Source organism: Pseudonaja textilis, chromosome 4, assembly GCF_049901715.1.
Source record: "Pseudonaja textilis isolate UNSWEBS1 chromosome 4, rPseTex1.2, whole genome shotgun sequence".
In the NCBI taxonomy this organism is placed as follows: domain Eukaryota; kingdom Metazoa; phylum Chordata; class Lepidosauria; order Squamata; family Elapidae; genus Pseudonaja; species Pseudonaja textilis.
In genome coordinates this window covers 5,140,052-5,162,922 of record NC_141993.1, presented here as the reverse complement: position 1 = coordinate 5,162,922, position 22,871 = coordinate 5,140,052, and the positions used below count along the sequence as shown (strand labels likewise).

The following is a 22,871-nucleotide window of genomic DNA, read 5'->3' as shown; positions in this document are numbered from 1 at the left end:
ACAATACTTGCTTTGTCATTAACATCAATCAATCAATCCAAATAGAGTTGGAGGTCTCCCATTCCAGCCCCCTGCTCACGCAGGAGACCCCATACCATTTCAGACAAGGGACTACCCAGTCTCTTCTTAAAAACCTCCATTGATGGAGCACCCACGACTTCTGGTGTCAAGCTGTTCCACTGGCTAATTGTCCTCACTTTTAGGAAGTTTCTCCTTACTTCTAAGATGCTTCTCTCCTTAATTAGTTTCCATCCGTTGTTTCTTGTCCTGCCTTCCGGAGCTTTGGAAAATAGGTTGACCCCCTTCCCCCCCCCCCCCTTCTTTGTGGCAGCCTCTCAAATACTGGAAGACTGCTATCATGTCTCCCCTAGTCCTTTTTTCCTCTAGCCATACCCAATTCCTGCAACCATCCTTCATATGTTTTAGTCTCCATGCCCATAATCGTCTTAGTTGCTCTTCTCTGTACATGTTTTTTGTAACGTGATGACCAAAATTGGATGCAGTATTCCAGGTGTGGCCTTACTAAGGCTTTATAAAGTGACACTAATACTGTGATTTTAATTCTATGCCTCTGTTCATGCAACCAAGGATTGTATTGGCTTTTTTGGCTGTTGCCACAGCATGGTTGGCTCATGTTTAAGGGATCGTCCAGTAAGACTCTAAGGTCTCTGTCACAGTTAATGTTTTTGAGCCAGGTTTCACTTAATCTGTAGTTTGGTTCTTTTCTTGCCTGAGTGTGAAACCTTGCTTTTCTCCACATTAAATTTCATTTTGTTGGATAGGGTCCATTATTCAAGTCTGTTAAAATCTTTTTGGATTCTGAACCTGTCTTCTGGGATGTTGGGTAGTCCTCCCAGCTTAGTGTCATCTGCAAATTTGATGAGTTCTCCTTCTGTTCCCTCATCTCTTACATATTGTCTTACAAGAGTCAGTAAGGAAGAAAGTGAGCCATCATTCATAGCCCTACATGACACCAAGTTGTGCTGGCAAATGTGGTTTGAAAATTGTGGGTCAGAACATTTTTCCCTGAAGTTGCGAATGTGAAATGTGAGACTTTGTTTCATGTGCCCTTGTCTATAAAAGGAGACCTGAAAGTCTACCAAATTATTCTTCCCAAGACGCCTGCGAAACACTGGAAATCACACAGTAAGTGATCTGACTTTTGACTCACTCCCGAAAAGGGATGCTTCGTGTAAAATCATAGGTGGTTCTTTTCTAAATCTGTCAGTCAACAAGAGAACTTTCTGCAATCCTAGGAAGGAATTAAGGGTTTAATCTTAATATTTTTTTTTTGCTTTCATCAACTATAAAGAGGTAGTTAGGAGGTAGAAAGAGGTAGAACTAGAGTTAGGTTTAAAAAATTGCTGCGGTATTTTTCTATGCAGACTGTTGATTATTTCTAGATCTGTGCAGAGGTAAGAGTTTGTTTGATAGAGCAATGTTTTTTATTTATGAAAGACTTCAGAAAGGTAAGCCTCATTTCTATGTGCTATTTCAATGCCTTTAAACACATGCATTTCCTTTTGCAAGGCATGACTTAATTCCATGTATACTTTTTACAGTAATCAACACTGACTTGCTTATTCCATCAGCTATTCTTCATATAACTCTATTATCTCTGTCTATCTCTCTCTTTATTATAATCTCATCTGTCTGTCTGTCTGTCTGCCTGTCTGCTGGCCTGCCTGCCTGTGTCTAACTTCTGCTGTATTTTATTTCTCTGAATGTCTTGCAAAGATTACAAGAGACCCAGAGAAGCTGAGGGACTATTCTGCTGAAGGATCTCCCTTATTCAACTCATAATGAGGCTGCCTGCAAGGTATTATCTATTTATCTTCTACCACTGATTATTACTAGGTTAAGTAGGAACCTTTGACTCCTGCAATAGTCTTTCAATCACCTATTTGTCATTTTGTAATCTCCTTATCTTTCAGGTGGGCCTGTATTGGCCATCCAAATCTGCTTTGATTTTCTACTGGGGTACCTTTAACACTCTTTATCTCCTACTTCCTTAAACTCAAACATTCCTGATCAGAATTGGGTATAATTGGGAGTGGAATGCCAGATTAGCGGCAAATATATGCAGCTCAGGGTTCAGTCATTAGAACCTTGGTGGTTTCTAACCCTTTCTGCGTGCACTAATAATATTAGCCAACATTTCAGGAACTGCTCCCATATCTAGTAACTGACAACCCATGTAGGATAACTTGGTTTTATATCATTTTTGTCATCTTAGGCCATGCATCCCAACAAGGCTGACCTTCCTATTGCTACTTCAGCTGGCCTTCAAGGTCTCACTCCAAGAGGGGATCGCAGCTAATGGAGGGTATCCCAGAACAGAAATGGCCACTGAAGGTATCTAAATATTTGCATGAAAGTGTTCTGGGTTTGCTATTTTTTTCCTATGCATAGAAGGAGTATATGTGTTTTTTATAACCCTCTGAGCCAGGTTCAGCTTCCATGTTCTTTTCTACTGACGAAAGGTTGCCGAGATACAAAGAAGTAGAAGGAAAAAAATCCAAAATTATATTAGACAGTACAGTTATTAAAGCAACTTAATAACTGTAATGCTAATAACTCAGTTTGGCAATTTTGAAGGGATGCATTTTCTCAAATAAGTATATAGTTCAGATCGCTATAGTCAGATCCTGATCCAGTCTAAGCAATCATTCAGTAATGAATTACTAATGCGCATAGATGTTTGCTACAAGCCATACTTCTGTCGCAAATGTCTACACATCAGGTGTATCATTTGGCAGTTTGCATAATGGTGTTGTGACTTGCATGGTGTGGCTGGCCCTCCCTCACCCAACCAGTAGAGCAGAATGCTTAGGAAGAATTTGGAAGCAAAGTCAACTTAACTTACAACCATTTGCATATCGGACATTAATACAATCGGGAGAGTCCAGAGATATTTCACAAAAAGAATCCTCCACTCCTCTACTCGCAACAGAATATCCTATCCCCCCAGACTTGAAATTTTAGGTTTAGACAACCTAGAACTACACCATTTTTGGTCTGACCTAAGCGTAGTACATAAAATTATCCATTGAAATGTCCTACCCATCAATGATTACTTCAGCTTCAACCACAACAATACATGAGCACATAATAGATACAAACTCAAGGTAAACCACACTGAACTCAATTGCAGGAAATACGACTTCAGCAACAGAGTGGTCAATTGTCCGGAATGCCCTACCTGACTCTGTGGCTTCTTCCACTGACCCCAAAAACTTTAACCTCAGACTGTCGACTGTTGACCTCACCCCATTCCTAAGAGGTCTTTAAGAGGCGTCCATAAGCACACCAACTTGCCTACAATCCTTGTCCTAGTGTTCCCCTTTTATTCGTATCCATTTCATATATTAATAATCATATTTAGACTTATATCTGTTATCTAATATATGCTTGACAAATAGATAGATAGATAGATAGATAGATAGATAGATAGATAGATAGATAGATAATTGTTAGGTTCAAACTTACAAGAGCATTGTGAAAAGTGACTTATGGCCATTTTTCACACTTACAACCATTGCAGCTCCCCATGGTCATGTGATCAAACACCCCCTTCCCCTATTGAGGATCCAGGGAAGATGACGGAGCCAGGACTTCAGGCCCTTTCAGATTATGCTCTTTTTCTAAATACAATTTATCTTGAAAACATTCTAGTGAAATAGGCTAGGGGGAGAACTAGGAATCTGCTTAGCTCCCTTTCCTTTAGTGAGGTTTCTTGTTACACTGAGCCACAATCCTGCTCAGACCAAATCATAAGATATTAGAGTCACGTCAGCTTCCTTTTAGTCATTGTTTGCCGAAGAAATCGCAATTGGCTTTTCATTTACCCCTCCAAATGGTAGGTGGTTCTTGATGCATGTCGGTTGGGTTGCAACAACTGTGCTAATGTGTTGTGCAATTTCAGCAACTGAGCTTTGTAAACTCTTGTCTATGGCTCAGCGTTGTGTGTAAACTTCACCACAGAATGGCTTTTTCAACCAACTCTGCCTTGGTTTGTGTTAACTTCACAAGCACCAAGTTTATTCTTCCTGCTCCTTGTATTTGTACAAGGTCCAAACAATTGAACTTTGATATCCCTGTAGTGAGTACATCTGGTTTACAGGCCAGGGATTGTTCAAAGGATCAAAATGACAACATCCCTTCAGCTCTGACAGCAAAGTGACATTGCAGAAATTTCATTTCTTTTTCTTTTACCATCTTAGCTCTTTTCCTCCTCTAATCTATCTTCTGCTCCTCAAAGAAAAAGGAACAGGGCCTTTTGTTCCTCTATGGTTAGCCCATTCCTTACAAAAACATTGCCCAAATCTTCCTTGGCTAACAGTTTTCTTTTGTTTTTTTGTTTTCTTTTTAATTTCTTTAACTCATGCATATTTACACAAGGCTGTTTTACTTCCTGTTCCAAACAAGGGCGCAGTTATTTTACCTGCCATCCGCTGAGTTAATAAACTTGCTTCTCTGGCAAACGTAGTTGTGGCCCATCCAGAATGAAGGAGAGATTCAGAACTCAGGATTTTCTGCAGGCAAAACTTGTCCAACCAGATTTCCTATTAATAGCTGAGTTGAAATCTGCATAAAACACTAGAAGACAGGGTATCTATTGTTTTGGGCTGGTGCACATCCTTCTGTCTTACGAAGGTTACTCTGCTTCTTGTTCAACAAATTAAGACACTGTTTTCAGCAGTTCAATCAGAATGTTGATTGAACAGAAAATTCAGAAGGAAAAATAATATTTGGAACCAACAGAGATTATGCCACCACAAATTTAAATATGCATATAAGAAATAACTGCAGTATTAAGTTCCCAAATTCAAGGACATATAATCCCTGAAATATCCCTTTATACCATGAATGAGCATCTTCTCCATGAGTCAACTTCTGATGAATATCTACATGAGGGACTTCACAAGAATTTATAGTTGAGAAAGATATACAGTACTTCCAAAGATAGAATGCCATTTCTCACATATTCCTAAAAGGGGAATTACTGTTCATTTAACTTCAGTCATATTTTCTACTTCAAAATATATGAAATGACCCTCATGGTCTCCTTAAAAAGAGATTTAACAAATCCAATCATTAGGTGTCTGAAGTAAGAGCTCTAGGAATGCAGGTCAAGTTATTGAGTCCCTCTGGCTAGATGAAAATGTTCTCCTAGGTTATGCCTATTATAAACATTGTTCTTTGCATTGAAGAATCTCTAACTGAATTTGAGATCAAGGAAGACTTTTAATTCAATTACACTCCCATTCAGGTTGTGATCTTGAATTGCAATGTAAAGAACTTCGGAATCAGGTGGATACCATCATGAAGATTATTAAAGGTAAGGCATTAGAAGAAGGGGTTAGGCACTTCTGGCATGTGTGTTTCCACATCTTGATCTAGCTAACAACTGTGGGTTTCCCTGCTATAATTTTCCATCCAAATATGAATCAGGAACAACCCTATTTGGCTTTCAAGGGAGCTCTGAGATCAGTGGTCTCCAACAGTGGCTCTGATAACACAACAGGAATTCTCTCCTGTGGGTTTCCTCATTGTTTATTCACCACTGATAATCCTGGACTTACAACACTTTATTTAGTGACCTTTTGAAGTTCCAATGGCACTGAAAAAAGTGTCTTAGGACTGCTCTTCACACTTACTATCATTGCAGCATCCCCATGGTCACATAATCGTAACGTGGGGCATAACTCACTTAACAAATATCTCATTTGGCAACAGAAAATGTCAGTTCAATGGTGACCATTCCCCACCATTTCTAAATGGTGTAGCTAAAATTCAGGGGCAGCATCTGAAAAGTAGAAGAGGAATTGAGGGGCCCTTGATGCTCTCTGAGGTTGGCTGTTTCCTTGCAGACATTTCATTACCCAACTAGGTAACATCTTTGGGGTTAGACCAGCACTGATAACGTTACCTAGTTAGGTAATGAGATGTCTGTAAGAAAACAATCAAGCTCAGAGAGCATCATGACCCCTAAATTCCTCTTCCATTTTTCAGGGGCTGCCCCTGAATTTTCACTACACAATTTAGAATGTACATTTTGACAATGAAAGTAATAAACCCACAGCAGTGGGACATCACTGCTTCATTGTCCTGAATGAGAGGACAGACAACCATCACCCTTTAATGCTTTAATTTGGAAACCCTGAATGGAGCAGGATGCCCACACTAGGGTTATCTCTAAGGTTAGAATGACAAAAAGGAGAGAATGTTGTTATTTGTTAGAATAACAAAAAGCTACCTGTAGAGCAGATTTCTATCTTTTATATGTTTCCTTTTTTAAAAAAACTTTTTACTACAAAGTTATTTTGGACATCGGAGCACAGGTCCATCGTTTGATGAGCTATTTTCCAGACCATGTTTTATACTTTATTGAAAAGTCCACATAGAAGTAATGATGGCACACTGGCACCTTGCAACATAAATAAACATGGCATTTGAAAGTTTTGCAATTATCTTTCCTTCTAGTTCTCCTTGGTCCCGATAGAACGGTTGTTGGTCATAAAATTTTCAAAATAGAAGAACATCAGGGTACTTTTCAGAGAGGCAAAATTGGCTGCGATGACAACCTTGCCTTGCCAAGGAATAATGAAGAGAACCAAGCCCTTGAAGATTTATTAAAAAGGCCTGACCAAAAGGCATTTCTGGGAATCACCTACAACACAGCTGAAAATGGGTTTGAAGATCTCAACGGCCATCCCCTACAATTTTTCAACTGGGCTTCAGGAGAACCGAATATCCTTGGGGGGGGGAAGTGTGTGACAATCAACACAGAGGGAAAGTGGCACGTGGAAGGTTGTCTGTATGAAAGCGCAATCATCTGTGAAGTTGACATCTAACAGATGTTGGGTTAGGGGAAGGAAAAAGTTTCACCATAGAGTTGAAAAAGAAAGCTTACCCTGTGTATCACACATACAGTCTAGCATTTGGCAAGTAAGTCCTAATCCAATAGCTTCCCCTGTTTTCGGCAAGGAGATCTGGAGTCAAGTTTGACTCTGATGACATCAGCCTGGTCATTCCAACAGAAGTTGTCTTTTTCCACTTAAACCAACCATCTTGGAATCCTTCCTCAGTCCTCCACTGAAATAGTGACCAGACTTGATGCTGCTTAGCTTTTACAACTCAGCGCCCAATAGATGTTGCCATCTTAGCCTACCTTAGCCTAGATAGCAAAACCGGCATAGAAATGTAGCAGTTTATAGATCCATTTTTCCTCCATTTCTAAATAAATGCATTTCCTACCAGCATTTGTTGCTTGAGACTCTATTTTCATTTACATTGAGAGGTAGCTTATTTGACATGATCCTACAATACCCTTGCTACATTTCCCCCAAATCCTTGGACTGTTATGCAAAGGATTCTGCAGAGCCTTGGTGGTGGTGCTAGAATTCAGGGATATTCCTATATCAGGGAATATTATTTTGCATCGAGAGATCCAGATTTGAATTTAAAATGTATTACAGTTATTTTGTTGTGAGCCATGCAGCCCAAGAGGTCAGAGGTGAACCTTCATAAATCCCAGATAGCTTAGTAAAAGAAATTTGGCCTGGTGGGTTAATCAAAAGCATAATTGGACAATTGAACACATCTGTCTTAACATGCCCACTTCTTCTTGGGCACTCCACTGAGTCAACATGGGCATTCTTACTTGGCTGGGTCTCCACTGGTGTTTCTCTCCCTCCACTGGTCTGCCAGTGCTATTCCCCCACCCTTTCATCCTGTCATTCTCATTTGACCCTCCTGTCCTAGACCCAGTCAAAAGCTTGTTTTAATATCGGGTTGTTTGATTGGAATTAAAATATCTGGGTTATCTCACTGAAGACCCATGGGAATTGTTCACCCTAGTGATTTTCAGCATCCTTTGCAATCCTCAGCTTTTGTTTTCACATTTACTCCCAAATTAAATTTGCTTTTCATTGCCATAACCTACAGAAAATCTGACAGAAGATATATTCCAAGCTCAATCAGGGGGAAAAGGCACCAGAAAATGAAAAGCGGGAGAATGAAATTCCTGTCGTGGAAACCAGCCATTTTCCTCTCAATGTAGCATCTTGGCTTATTAGTGTCTGGTCTGATCTCTGTTACACCTTTTCCTGGCATAAATCTAACAGAGCGCAGACTGAATGGCATAAGATAGCAGTCAGTACTAAAGCAGCCAGCTATGATCTAGCACATCAGAAAGTCAGTCTGGTTGAGCCTTGAAGGCACCAGGCTAGAAAGTAGGATGTCAGAGTTCCAATGGATGCTCTAATTCATGAGCCTCGAGCCAAGTTTCAAAAGAAATCCAATTATTTATTAGGAGCAATATGTCGACACTTGGCCTACATAATTTACTGCCCACCTGTGACCCTGTTTCCCTGCTCCTCCCAGGGCATGTTATAAATCACATTCTCCAACTACACACTTTCAATGGCTGTAGAAAACACGCCTCTCTGGCTGGCTCTGGTAACCTGGGAGAAAGCTATGCGTGGAATGTGCTTCTGGTCATAGAAACTGAACTGCTCCATCAGATCTTCCCGCCCCTCCTTCTTGTGGCAACTCAAGAGCAAGCCAGGAATACTTTATGAGTTGACACAGGAGACCATAAGTTCAAGTGTCATTTTAGGCATAGCTGCTCGTTAATCGGGAGCCTCTTAAATCGCCCACCCAGTAGTGCTGAGGGCAAGACATTAAAGCGAGCTAGGGAGAAAGCTCTTCTATACTTGGGAATGATTAGAGTGTAAAAATAGGAAGCCATCCATTGCACCAAATATAAAAACCCAGACTCCTTGCTTATGCTTCAAAACTAGCCAACAATACTTGCTTTGTGATTAATACGGTCTTACAAGAGTCAATAAGGAAGCAATGGCCTAAGTGACACCAAGCTGTGCTGAAAAATGTGGTTTGACTATTGTGACTCAGAACATTTATTCTTAAAATGTGAATGTGAAATGTGAGACCTCGTTACACAAGCCATTGTTTATAAATGGGAACTTTAAAGTTTGCTATAATTATTCCACCCAAGACGCCTGTGAAACACTGGAAATCACAAAGTAAGTGATCTGATTTTTGACTCAACCCTGAAAAGGGATGCTTCGTGTAAAGTCATTGGTGATTTCCACCCCCCTTAAATGTGTCAGTCAATCAGCCAAGAATCTTCAGAGATATTTCTGTGAGCCTGGGAATCTATCTAATCTAGGGTTTAACGTCAAGTATTTGCTTTATAAAGAGCTAGAGTTAGGTTAAAAATGGCTGCTGTATTTTTCTATGCAGACTGCTGATTATTTCTAGATCTGTGCAGAACTAAGAGTTTATTTGATTGAGCAATAATTTTTATTTATGGAAGACCTCAGAAAGGTAAGCCTCATTTCTATGTGCTATTTCAATGCCTTTAAATACAAGCATTTCCTTTTGCAAGTCAGGATTTAATTCCATGTATGCTTTTCACAGTAATGAAGGCTGGGGTTGAAACAGGTGGCGTCTTATTCCATCAGCTATTGAATAGATCAGATAGATTGATAGATAGATTGATTGATTGATAGATAGATTGATAGATGGATTGATAGCTATAGATCAAGGGTCTTCAAACTGGCAAGTTTAAGACTCATGGACTTCCAACTCCCAGAATTCCTGAGCTAACATGACTGGAGGAGGAATTCTGGGAGTTGAAGTCCACAAATCTTAAAACTGTCAAGTTTGAAGACCCCTGATATAGATAGATGACAGATTGATATATAAGATATAGTTATAGAATATATGCAGAGAGAGAGAGAGACAGAGACAGAGACAGATTCCCACATTTTTAAAATAAATTGAAGGTATCACTACCTTATCCAGAAGGTTGAAATGAGAGAGCGTGATTGCTTCATCCTCACCCAGCATAATCAAGTGATAATTTGAACAATGACTTCAGCCTGGTTCTTCCCAAAGTTCAACAGCAATTTTATTCCACAAACTGAAGCATCATTGCAGGTTCAAAATATCAATCTATCTACCTACCTATCTTTTATCTATCATCTATCTACGTATCTATCTATCTATATCTATCACCTACCTAGCTATCTAGCACTGATATAGCTATCAGGTATAATTTCTGCTGCATTTTTCTTCTCTGAATCCCATCTTTTAAAGATTGCAAGAAACACAGAGGAGCTGAGGGACTGCTGAAGGATCTCTTCTATTTAGCCCATGATGAGTCACTCTTCAAGGTATTTTCTGTTTATCTTCTACGTAAGAAGGAAACTTTGTCTCCTGCAACAGATTTTCAATTACCTGTTTATTGTTTTATAATCTTCCTGATTCTCCTTTTCAAGCGGCCACGTACTGGCAGTCCAAATCTGGTTTGATTTTCTACTGTGGCACCTTTAACACTCTTCATTTCTCACTTCCTTAAAATCAAATATTCCTGATTAGAATTGGGTACAATTGGGAGAAGATTCCAAAATAGTAAAGAAAATATGTAGCTCAAGGCTCAGTTGTTAGGACTTTGGTGCAGAGGTGGTATTCAGCAAGTTCTGTCTCCCGAGTCCCAGCTGATGGTCGAGTCTCCTTTTGTTGCACTGCACAGAAGAGTGGAGCTGGAAAGCAGGTTAGTGGGGTGGGGAGGGAATGGAGACTTTACAGTATCCTTCCCCCGCCATGCCCATCAAGCCACACCCACCAAGCCATGCCACGCCCACCAAGCCATGCCCACCCAACTGGTAGTAAAAAAAATTTAATCCTATCACTGCTTTGGTGGCACCTGAGTTTCTTTCTCTTTCTGAGTGCACTAATGAATTTGGGAATGAAATATCCACAGATACCCAACAAGGAATCTACACTCAACTGTTCAGATACTTAGAAGACCCTTTAGAAACAGCATCAAAATTGATAGAAAAGATAAGAGACATATCGAAAGGTGGCTGGTTTGAAAATAAAGACAAGACAAGACAAAGGTTTTGACAAAGAATATGCTATTAAGACAAAAGGAAGAACTGACAGACCTATTGAAAATTCAAGTCATGAATAAGATCAAGTACTTGGGGATATATTTGACAGCAAGATGTAGTACATTAAAAGAGAATAATTATATTAAACTTAAACAGCAGATAGCGCTAGTTTTGGCGAAATGGAAAAACTTACAACTCTCACTAATAGGGAGAAGTTCAACAATCAAGATGAATATATTACCCAGAATTTTATGTTTGTTTCAAACAATTCCAATTAGGCTTGGAAAAGATTATTTTGAAGATTTAAATAAAATTGTGTTGAAATATATATGGCAAGGTAAGAAAGCGAGAATAAAGTTAAAACTTTTGCAAGATGCTAGAATTAGAGGAGGATTTGTTTTGCCTAATTGGGAATTGTACTACCAAGCTACACATCTGATGTAGGCTAAGGAATGGATAATGCTAAGAAATGCTAGATCGTTGACATTAGAAGGACATGATCTATTGTTGGGGTGGCATGCTTTTTTATGGTACAAAGGAACAAAAACACAGGGGTATTTTAGAAGACATTATATACGGGAGTCTCTGTGGCTAAACTGGGAGAAGGTTAAAAGACAATGTTATTTGAAAATTCCAGTCTGGTTATCCACTATTGAAGCATTTTCTTATCCTATAATATACAAAAAGGAACAAACAGTTAGATATGGTGAAATACGGAATGAAAAGGGTGAGCTTAAATCTATGCAAAAACTAGAGGAACAAGGTATAAAGATGAATTGGTTTTCATATGTGCAAATACATTCAAGCCGGAAAACAAAGTGCAGGAGGAAGTTAAGAAGTGAATGTTTTGGCTGACTGGGACAAGAAGCAACAACCAAGGTATCCTGGAATTTAAATTTTATAAAAGATACATTGCTCCCAAAGAAGACTCGGAAGCAGCAAATGAAAGTGAAAAGTGAAAGTTTTTTGTTTGTTTTTCACTCTCCTTCCTTACGTTGACAGCGAAGAGAGCTGAATGAGAAATCGGAAAAACCTGCTTTGGCACCAATAGGTAATTAAACTGGAAATATAATTAAATGCCAAGAGGACAATAAAGATTTCTGAACATTAAAAAATTCTTTTTGTTATAAGTGGGATGGGAGAGGAAAAGAATAAGATCAGGATTTGGAAGGAGGAGTCTGCCTGGAATTCAGAAGAATCTGAAGTTAAATCTTAATAAGACTTTTAAAAGATACATTTTAACTGGAACTTTGCAACTAAATAGTAACCCCAGGAAGAGAAAGTGAAAAAAGAAGAAAATGTTAAAAGAATCAGTTTGTGTGTATTTGGATTGCTTGGTGACTTTGGGATTTCTGGAAATTATATTTGAATGACTAAAAACAATTGGGTGGTTGTTTTAAAAAAAAAAATCTACAATGGCATCACTTGTGGATGAACTGAAAATGGAATTTAAAAAATATAAAGAAGAAACACAAGAAGGGAAGGACTCTTTTGGCTCCGTTTTCCAATTTTTAGAAATGGCGATCTGTACCTACAAGAAAGTACAAGAAATGACTGTGCAACAAGAAGATTGGGACAAAGAAGAAGCCATCTTTAATGAACAAGTAACTCTATCTGGGGAAGAAAGGGGAAAGAGAATGGAGAATTTAAGATCTAAAAAAAACAGGGGAAAAGGGGGAAAAATAATGTGAAAAGTGGATAAAATGTTAGAAAGCAACAGAAAAGGGGAATACGGAAGAGGGAAATGGAGGTGGAGAGACAAGGGGGTAAAAAGGGGAAGAAAGGGAAGAAGGAAGGGAAGAGAAGTTACAAAGTTTTAGAGCAAGATGTGAAGAAACAGGACTTATTCAGAGATAATGGGTGAAAATTTAACTTAAAAAGGGATTCTGTAAAGGTACATAAGATTGTATTGTTATATTTTGTATTAGAAATAATGTTAGAAAATTGGAAACAACATATGATTAAAAAGAGGGATAAAATAGTCAGTGTAATTCAGTGAAACTTTTGTGAATAAAATAAATGAGATGAAATAAATGAGAGAATTGAATTAGGAAGGAATGGGAACATTTTAACTACTCAATGTTTTATAAATTATAAGTGAAGTGGGGGGGAGTAACTATGGAAAGTTTATAAGTGTCCCCAGAGAAGTATGATATCTATTTGAAAAGTAATGTGTAAAATGTTTAAGATTTAAATGAATATTAATATTAATGATAGAATTGAATTGGTATGGATTGTTGTTTTAATTATATTATATATTCATAATTTTTTTCTTTTTTTAAAATACAGTGTGTAGTTTTAGAATGTACCAAGCAGAATCCGAACAGAAGTTATGTATTATATTCAGTGTTATAATTTTAGGGGAAAGATATAAAGGTGTCATACTCCAATCAGTGATTACTGTTTAATGAGAAAAGATAATAGACAGCTGAAATAGGACAGACAAAGAATATAAGTATAATGATTTGAATTAAGATGAAATAAATAAAATAAAATTAAGAAAGTTAAAAGAGGGGAGAAGCTATATAGAAAATATAGAATGGTAATAAGATATGGAATGTTATATAAAAATGAGCATGAACTTAAATTTGTGTCTGTATGAAGAGATGTAACCTGGGATCAAGCTGCTTTCAAAAAAGATGTTTTATGTTTTTATGTTTTATGTTTTATTTCTTTATGTTTGTTTTTAAAAATCAATAAAAAAATTTTTTTAAAAAGATGTTTTACAGATGGCATTTTCCCCCAACAAGAATAGCAAGAATGTTCAAGAATAAATCCGAAAAATGTTGGAAATGTCATCAGACACCTGGCTCATTTTACCATATGTGGTGGACTTGTGTGGATGATAAAAAATACTGGACTAAAATCCACATGTGGTTGGAAAAAATGACAAAAAAAAATATAGACTTGAAACCAGAGATATTTTTATTGGGAATTTTACCTGAAATATAAAGTAAAGACTTGAAATACCTGATTGTAAATGTATTAACAGCGGCTAGGATTGTATTTGCTAAAAACTGGAAAAATGAGAAGATACCATCACAGGAAGAAATCATCAAGAAAATATTGGAATGTGCTGAAATGAGTAGATTGACATTTGAAATTAGAGAACAAAAGGATAAACAATTTTATAAAATTTGGGATCTTTTCTATCAATGGTTAGATAACAAAGTACAGTAATGAAATATGTAGATTTCTAGAAAATAATAAATATATATAACGATGTACTTCTTTCTTATTATAACTACAAAATGAATTTAGGATAGATTTGGGATGATAATATGAACTTATAAAATAAATTAAGTAAATTATGGCTATCTTGTAAAACATGAATGAATAAAAGTATAGTCAAATGATTGATCAATAACGATACTAAGGTATTTAATTTTTGATTGACAATATGAGTTTATATGTAATGTAATTGTAATTGAAGACTACGAAATGGAAGCACAAAACAATTTGTAAACCAACCGGCACACTGTATGTCCACCTATGGAAGACGACTTGATGTTTTTATGTTTTGTTTGTTTTTAAAAAACTAATAATTTTTTTTTAAAAAAAACTGTTCAGATACTAGTTCTACATTCAGATTCTGACAATCCATTTGTCATCTTAGGCCAAACATCCAAACAATGCTGAAATTCCTAATGCTTCTTCAGCTGGCCTTGGAGGTCTCGCTGCAAGAAACCTCCACATCAAGTACTTCTCCTCAAGACTCGCTCCAAAATGCATGCACATTAATTATGTGTGCACCTAACAAAGGGGATCCCAGGAGAGAAAAGGCCATTCAAGGTATCTAAATATCTGCATGAGAGTGTGTTGCTTTTTTCCTGTGCATAGAAGGAGATATTTTGTGCCTTTTTGTAACCCTCTGTGCCAGGTTCAGCTACCATGTTCTGTTCTATTGATGAAAGATTGCAGAGATATGAAGAAAAATGCCAAAATTATGTTAGGATGTACAGGTATTAAAGCAATTTAATAACTATACTGTTATGAACTCCACTGATAACTCAGACATGCTGTTTTGAAAAAGTTTAAGTGGGCAGTAGAGGGGGCGTGCATAACGTCCCTGTCATTATATTTTTATTCTCTTATTCTTGTTCTCGTTTTTGTTTGACAAATTCCAATAAATCAATCAAAATAAAATAAGTAGAAAGTTCAAATCACTATACTCAGATCCTGATTCAATCCTTTGAATCTGTGTAGTCAGTGCATAAGCAATGATTCAGTAATGCTTACTAATGTATATAGATGTTTGCTACATGCCATAATTCTGTCAATAATATCCATGCCTCAAGGGCATCATTTAGTTTACTTTATTGTCATTGCACCTCATACAATGAAATTAAATGCCATCTTCAGTAACTATAAAAATAAAACACGAACACACATCCTTCACATTCTACACAACTGAATCTCGACATTGCATTAATATTGCACTATACAGTAGAATTCATAGGGTTCCTGCCCTGGGATAGAAGCAATTTTTCAGCCTATTTGTCCTTGTTTTTATTATTATCCTGTACTGTCTGCCAGATGGTAATAGTTCAAAAAAAAAAAAAAAAGGGGGCGCCCAGGATGAGATGGATCTTTGAGAATATTTTGAACTTTCTTAAGGCAGCAGGAGCTCTAAAGCTCTTCCAAAGCGGGGAGAGGGCAACCCATGATCCTCTGGGCAATGACATTAACCCTCTGGAGTGCTGTCCTATCTGCCACTGTGAAATTGGCAAACCAGACAGAGGTGCAGTAAGTTAAGATACTCTCTGTGGTGCAGCGGTAGAAGGTCACCAGCAGTTTTCCATTCAGTTGTTGTTTTCTGAGAAGCCTCAGGTAGTATAATCTCTGCCGGACCCTTTTGACCAGGGCTGCAATGTGAGCCCCCCGGTCAGGTCCTCTTTTAGGTAACACTCAGCAACTAAAAACTGGCCACTTGCTGCCTTCGGTCTCCATTTTGTAGTTTGCATGATGATGTTGTGACATGCATGGTGTCACTGGCCCCCCCTCACCCAACCAGTAGAGTAGAAGAAGGCTTAGCAAGAATTGGGAAGTAACAAAATCACTACATGGTTTAAAAAGCTTGAAGTGCAAATGCTATGTAATGAACCTTGGCTGATAATAACACTGTAGGAGTGGAAAGTCTTCCTTTGACTAATTGAACCCATCTGTCTTTCTCTTATAAAAATTACCAGGATTTCAACAGTTTTCAAGTCCATCAGAACTTCTGGCTCTCTCTGCACTAAACAGAGATAAACTGGGGACAGGAACAAGTGGTGAGATTCATTTTCCAGATAAGAAATTTACTGTGATGAAAACATTTTGTGACTCTACCACCATGGGATTCCCCCAAAAGAGCGGGCTGGAGGCCCTTTCAGATTATGCTTTTTCTAAATATGATTTATCTTGAAAACATTCTAGTGAGGTAAGCTAGGGGGAGAACTAGGAATCTGCTTAGCTCCCTTTACTTTAGTGAGATTTCTTGTTACATTGAGCCACAATCCTGCTCAGACCAAATCATAAGATATTAGAGTCACACACCATTTAGACAGCTTCCTTTTAGTCATTGTTTGCTGAAGAAATCGCAATTGGCTTTTCATTTACCCCACCAAATGGTGGGTGGTTCCTGAAGCATGTCGGTTGGGTTGCAACAACTGTGCTAATGTGTTGTGCAATTTCAGCAACTGAGCTTTGTAAACTGTTGTCTATGGCTCAGTGTTGTGGGTAAACTTCACCACATAATGGCTTTTTCAACCGATTCTGCCTTGGTTTGTGTTAACTTCACAAGCACCAAGTTTATTCTTCCTGCTCCTTGTATTTGTACAAGGTCCAAACAATTGAACTTTGATATCCATGTAGTGAGTACATGGGGTTTACAGGTCAGGGATTGTTCAAAGGATCAAAATGACAACATCCCTTCAGCTCGGATAACAAAGTGACATTGCAGAAATCACTCTTTTTTTAAAAAAATTTTTTTTGCCATCTTAGCTCTTTTTCTCCTCTGATCTATTTTCTGCTCCTCAGAGAAAAAGGAACAGGGCCTCTTGTTCATCTATGGTTAGACCATCCCTCACAGAAACTTTCCCCAACTCTTTCTTGGCTCAGGCTCACAGTTTTTTGTTTTTGTTTTCATTTCTTAAACTCATGCATATTTACACAAGGTTGTCTTACTTCCTGTTCCAAAGAAGGGCACAGTTATTTTACACTGCATTAATAAACTTGCTTCTCCGGCAAACATAGTTGTGGTCCATCCAGAATGAAGGAGAGATTTAGAACTCTCTATTTTCTACAGGCCAAACTTGTCTAACCAGCCTTTCTATCAATAGCTGAGCTGAAATCTGCATAAAACACTAGAAGACAGGGTATCTATTGTTTTGGCCTGGTGAACTGCCTTGTCTTGTTACAAAGGTTACTTTGCTTCTTGTTCAACCAATAAAGACGCTGTATTTAGTAGGAAAATTCATAAGAAAATCTAATATCAGGGATCGATGGAGGCGATGCCCGCCCCAAATTTAAATATGCATATAAGAAATATCTGTGGTATTAATTTCCTAAATTCAAGGACATATAAGTCCTGAAATATGTCTTTATATCATGAATGGGCATGAATTTTTGTTTCAACATTTGGTGAATACCTACACAAGGGACTTCACAAGAATATATCGTTATGAAGAATATACTTCCAAAGATGGAATACCATTTTTATATATTCCTAAAAGTGAAATTAGTCTTAATTTAATTTCAATTCTATTTCCTGCTTCAAACTATATTAGATGACCCTCATGGTTTCTTTAAAAAAAAAATCTGGCATATTCAATAATTAGGTGCCTGAAGTAAGAACTCTAGGAATGAGGGTCAAGATTTTGAGTCCCTTTGGCTAGATGAAAATGTTCTCCAAGATGAAAATGTTCTCCAAGGAGGCTATTATATTCTCCAAGGCTATTGTAAATATCATTCTTTTCACTGAAAAATCTCTAACTGAATTTGATATCGAGGAGGAAGTCTAATTCAATTCCATTCCCATTCAGAGCTTGAACTTCTTAAATTGCAAATGAAAGAACTTCGGATTCAGTTGGACATTTTCAAAGCTACCTTCATCAAAGTTCAACAAGGTAAGACATTTTGCAGAAGGATTTAAGCTCTTCTGGGATGTTTGTTTCCACATCTTGATGTAGCTTTGGGTTTCCCTACTCTTTCCCCATCCAAATATGAATCAGGGACAATTTGGCTTCCCAGGGAGCTCTGAGATCAGCGGCTCTGAAAACACAACAGGAATTCTCTCTTGTGGGTTTCCTCATCATACCACAGATAATTTTTGACTTACAACAGTTTAGTGATCGTTCAAACTTACAACGTCACTGAAAAGAGTGACTTAGGACTGCTCTTCACACTTACAACCATTGCAAAATCCCTATGGTGACATGATCGTAAAACGGGGCCCAACTGACTTAACAAATGCCTTATTTAAGCAACAGAACATTTTGGTCCAATTGTGGCCATTCCTCAAACGAGGTAACATCTTCAGTGTTACACTAGCACTGATGATGTTACCTGGTTGGGTAATGAAATGTCTGCAGGAAAACAGCCAAGCTCAGAGAGCATCAAGGACCCCCTCAAATTCCTTGTCTACTTTTCAGCAGCTGCCTGAAAAGCTACACAATTTTGAAAGTAGATTTTGATAATGAAAGCAATGACCCGGAGAAGTGGGATATCTCTGCTTTGTTGGCTTCAATGAGAGGATGGACAACCCTCTGTCTTTAAAACTTTAATTTAGATCCCTGAGTGGAGCAGGGTGTCCAAACTAAGATCGAGGTTGGTATAACCAAAAGGAGAAGTGAAAGCCACACATAGATGTCTAGGTGCTCATTCTTCTTTCATGTTTCCCCTTTTTAATGACACATTTTTAAAAAGTCCATAAACCAAGGTAGATAAAAGGCACGTAGAAAAGAATAAAAGAGTAAAATTAATGTTCAGTTACTTGCAGTCTAAAATGCAAGTAAGTAAAGCATGGAGATCATGGGAGTGTTACGGAGGTTACACTTTTCAATATATCATCAGTTGCTTCTCAAGTTGTGTAATGCATTATCTTACTTTTTAGACAAAAAAACCAGTTTAAAGTAGTTAAGGACATTTTTTTAAAAAATCCATAACCAATTTATATAAAAGGTATGCAGAAAAGAATAAAAGAGTAAGATGCCATTAATGCTTACTTACTTGCAATGTAAAAGGCAAGTAAGTAAAGCATGGAGATGGGGACCAGAGGTGGTATTCAGCCAGTTCTGACCAGTTCTGGAGAACCGGTAGCAGAAATTTTGAGTAGTTCGGAGAACCGGCCAATGCCACCTTTGAATGGCCCCGCCAACCCCATCTCTTCTCTGCCTCCTATTGAGTCCCAGCTGGTCAGCTGGGTCTTCTTTGGTTGCTCTGCACAGGAGAACAGAGCTATAAAGCAGGTTAGGTGGATGGAGAGGGAATGGGGATTTTGCAGTATCCTTCCCCTGCCATGCCCACCAAGCCATGCCACACCCACCAAGCCAGGCCCACAGAACCAGTAGTAACATAATTTGAATCTCATCACTGATGGGAACATCAAAGAGTAACCTCCTTCCATATATCATTAGTTGCATCTCATGTTGTGAGATGCATTGGCTTACTTTTTAAAGAAGAAAAAATGAAAAGCATTGTTAAGCTTTAAACTAAGAATATCTAGTTAACAAGGTATAAATCCCTAACTAGAGCAATGAGCTGTAATAAATCAGATCAACCCTAGGGGTTTTAGTTCTCTTCATTTGAAATATAATCTCTCAATCTAGAACAGTGGTTCCCAACCTTTTTTGCGCCCCGTACCCCTAAAGAAATTTCACTCAAACCTCGTACCCCCTGGAATAAAAATGCCAACATATAGCCAATATCCTATTATTTACCTGGACTTTTCTCGCACCCCCTGGAATATCATCTCGCATCCCCAGGTTGGGAACCCCTGATCTAGAACAACCCATGGTAGTCCATGAATGGCTCCCCATTAAAAATGAATTTGATGTCCGATTTGCTTGTTGATACAAAGTTATGTTGGACCATGGGCCCATCATTTGATTAGCTCCTGACCATGGTTTTATATTTGATTGAAAAACTTTCCTTTCCACTAAGCTGCCATAGACATAATAATGGCACAATGGCAGGTTGCAGCAAAAGTGAAGAGGGCACTTCAACATTTTGCGATTCTCCTTCCTTCTAGCGATCCTGGCTCCCAATGGAAGGATTGTTGATGAGAAAATGTTCAAAAGAGATGACTCTAAAGGAGATTTCCAGGCCGCTACCACCAAATGCGCACACATGAATAGCAAACTTGCCTTGCCAAGGAATGTGGCAGAGAACAGCGCCCTCCAAGGAATAGTAGCATTTCGTAATGAACAGGCAATTCTGGGAATCATTTACAACACAGCTAAAAAGAAGTTTGAAGATCTCAATGGCCATCCCCTACAATTTTTCAACTGGGCTCCAGGAGAACCAAATAACCTTGGCTACGAAAAATGTGTGGAAATGCACCCAAATGGCCAGTGGCATAATCGAATTTGTGATCTCGGCTGGTCAATCATCTGTGAAGTTGACATCTAATGGAAATTGGATTAGGGGAAAGAAAAGAATTCCACCATAGAGTTGAAAAAGAAAGCTTATTCTGTAGTTCACACATACAGTCTAGCATTTGGCAAGTAAGTCCTAATCCAATAGCTTCCCCTGTTTTCAGCAAGGAGATCTGGAGTCAAGTTTGACTCCATTGACTTCAGCCTTATTATTCCAATGGAAGTTGCCTTTTATCACTTAAACCAATCATCTTGGAATCCTTCCTCAGTCCTCCACTGAAATAGTGACCAGACTTGATGCTGCTTAGCTTTTACAACTCAGTGTCCAATAGATGTTGCCATCTTCCAAGTCTTCTCTAGCTTAGCCTAGATAGCAAAACCGGCATAGAAATGTAGCAGTTTATAGATCTATTTTTCTTCCATTTCTAAATAAATGCATTTCCTACCAGCATTTGTTGCTTGAGATTCTATTTTCATTTACATTGAGAGGTAGCTTATTTGACATGATCCTACAATACCCTTGCTACATTTCCCTAAAATCCTTGGACCGTTATGCAAAGGATTCTTCAGAGCTTTGGTGGTGCTAGAATTCAGGAATATTCCGATATCAGGGAATATTATTTTGCATTGAGAGATCCAGATTTGAATTTAACATGTATTACAGTTATCTTGTTGTGAGCCATGCAGCCCAAGAGGACAGAGGTGAACTATAATAGCAAAAGTCCTTATATATTGCTTCACAGTGCCTTTACAGCCCTCTCTAAGTGGTTTACAGAGTCAGCCTCCAGCCCCCAACAATCTGGGTCCTCATTTTACCAACCTCAGAAGGATGAAAGACTGAGTCAACTATGGGCCAGTCAGGATCGAACTCCAGGCTGTGGATAGAGTTAGCTTGCAATACTGAATTCTAATCACTCAGGAAGGAAGGAAGGAAGGAAGGAAGGAAGGAAGGAAGGAAGGAAGGAAGGAAGGAAGGTAACAATAGCACTTAGACTCAAATACCGCTTCATAGTGATTTTACAGCCCTCTGTAAGCGGTTTACAAAGTCAGCCTCTTGCTCCCAACAATCTGGGTCCTCATTTTGCCAACCTCAGAAGGATGGAAGACTGAGCCAACCTTGAGCTGGTCAGGATCAAACTCCTGGCAGTGGGCAGAGTCAGCCTGCAATGCTGCATTCTAACCACTGTGCCACCACGGCTCATCATAAATCCTAGCTAGCTTAGTAAAGGATGTTTGCCCTGGTAGTTTAACCAAAAGTTTTGTTTAATATTTTGATTGATTGGAATTAAAATATTTGGGTCATATCTCTGAAGATCCATGGGTCTAGTTAGCCTGTACTAATCAACAGCATCTTCTTCATCCTTTGTTTCTACAATCCATTCCCAAATTAAATTTGCTTTTCATTATCATCCCTACAAGAAAATACCGTAGGACAAAATAATATTCTAAGCTAAATCTGAGGAAAAAAGCATCGGAAAATGAAAAGGGAATGAAATTCCAGAAGTGGAAACCAGCCATTTTTCTCTCAACACACCATCTTGGCTTATTAAAGTGCCTGATTTTTATCTCAGTTAAGTCTTACACTACGGCACCGTTTGTGTCCTTAATTAATGTTCTGTGCGTTTCTTTCCCTTTTTTCTTTTCTTTGGTATGCTAAAACAAAAAAGAAAATCTCAGTGGTTCCTTTGAGAGGAAGCTACAAAGTTTTTCAGTCCACCTTTCCCTTTGAAAGTGTTCATGCCACGAGCTGGCGTTTAATGTTTTATTGATGCTAAGCAAGGAAACCCAAAGGTGTTTATGATGATATATACATAATGCATACCTGCAGATATTTCAGGATGACAGCACCCGATTTTGGGTAGTGGGGTGAGGCAAGAGCTTCTTCCTGAAAAGAAGAACCATTACAAGCTCTAGAGTGATTTGGTTGTAGATTGCAAGAAAAAATGATTCATTTTCTTTCCACAGCACCACCCTGAGACAGAAATAATTTTGCACGAAGCTCTCTAACGTAAACAAGGCTGTGAGAATATCAATCTCTAGAGTTTATTTTGGACAGATGCAGGTTGTCAAAAGTACTGTACTTCTGCTCTCATGCAGTGTTAATGAGACATCTTTGAAAAATCTCCAATGTGCCCTCAAAGGAAAAAACCCCAAAACTGTCAGAAGTTTTTGCATTAGCTGGATACAAGCAAACCTTGCAGGGAAAGAGGGCACGAGTTGTTTATATTTCTCACCAACTGCATAAAAGTAACTTTTTATATAGTGTAATAAAGTGATTTTTCCAACTTACATTCATCTCTGGCTCTTTCCTTTTTTGCTCCTTGTAAACAGGTAAAATCTCTGAAAAAGTAGGACGCTATTAAATTCCTGC

General features: G+C 38.2%; 1 protein-coding gene across 16 annotated transcripts; it reads left to right on the top strand.

The window, feature by feature from the left end:
- The first annotated feature begins 914 nt into the window (after window positions 1–914).
- LOC113445382 (pulmonary surfactant-associated protein D) lies at window positions 915–20,951 on the top strand. 16 transcript variants are annotated; one of them, XM_087932166.1, is made up of 7 exons: window positions 915–1,146; window positions 1,738–1,786; window positions 10,173–10,205; window positions 14,542–14,717; window positions 16,115–16,195; window positions 17,948–18,031; window positions 20,155–20,951. In XM_087932166.1, the coding sequence occupies exons 3-7, from the start codon at window positions 10,186–10,188 to the stop codon at window positions 20,532–20,534; spliced, it is 741 nt and encodes a 246-aa protein (XP_087788292.1). In that variant the 5' UTR covers window positions 915–1,146; window positions 1,738–1,786; window positions 10,173–10,185; the 3' UTR covers window positions 20,535–20,951. The 16 variants fall into 16 exon arrangements, with proteins under 16 accessions (XP_087788292.1, XP_087788294.1, XP_026570297.1 ...); XM_087932170.1 differs by lacking the exons at window positions 915–1,146; window positions 1,738–1,786 and adding exons at window positions 8,894–9,050; window positions 12,441–12,529 and having other exon boundaries at window positions 10,129–10,205; XM_087932175.1 differs by lacking the exons at window positions 915–1,146; window positions 1,738–1,786 and adding exons at window positions 8,930–9,050; window positions 11,928–11,976 and having other exon boundaries at window positions 10,129–10,205.
- The last annotated feature ends 1,920 nt before the right edge of the window (window positions 20,952–22,871 follow it).

What these genes read in the sequence shown, in the direction of transcription:
- LOC113445382 (XM_087932166.1), top strand. Translation starts at nt 10,186, where the DNA reads ATGATGAGTCACTCTTCAAG. An exon ending in ACTGGGGACAGGAACAAGTG is followed by an intron (nt 16,196 to 17,947) that starts GTGAGATTCATT and finishes ATTCCCATTCAG; the next exon opens with AGCTTGAACTTCTTAAATTG. An exon ending in CTTCATCAAAGTTCAACAAG is followed by an intron (nt 18,032 to 20,154) that starts GTAAGACATTTT and finishes CCTTCCTTCTAG; the next exon opens with CGATCCTGGCTCCCAATGGA.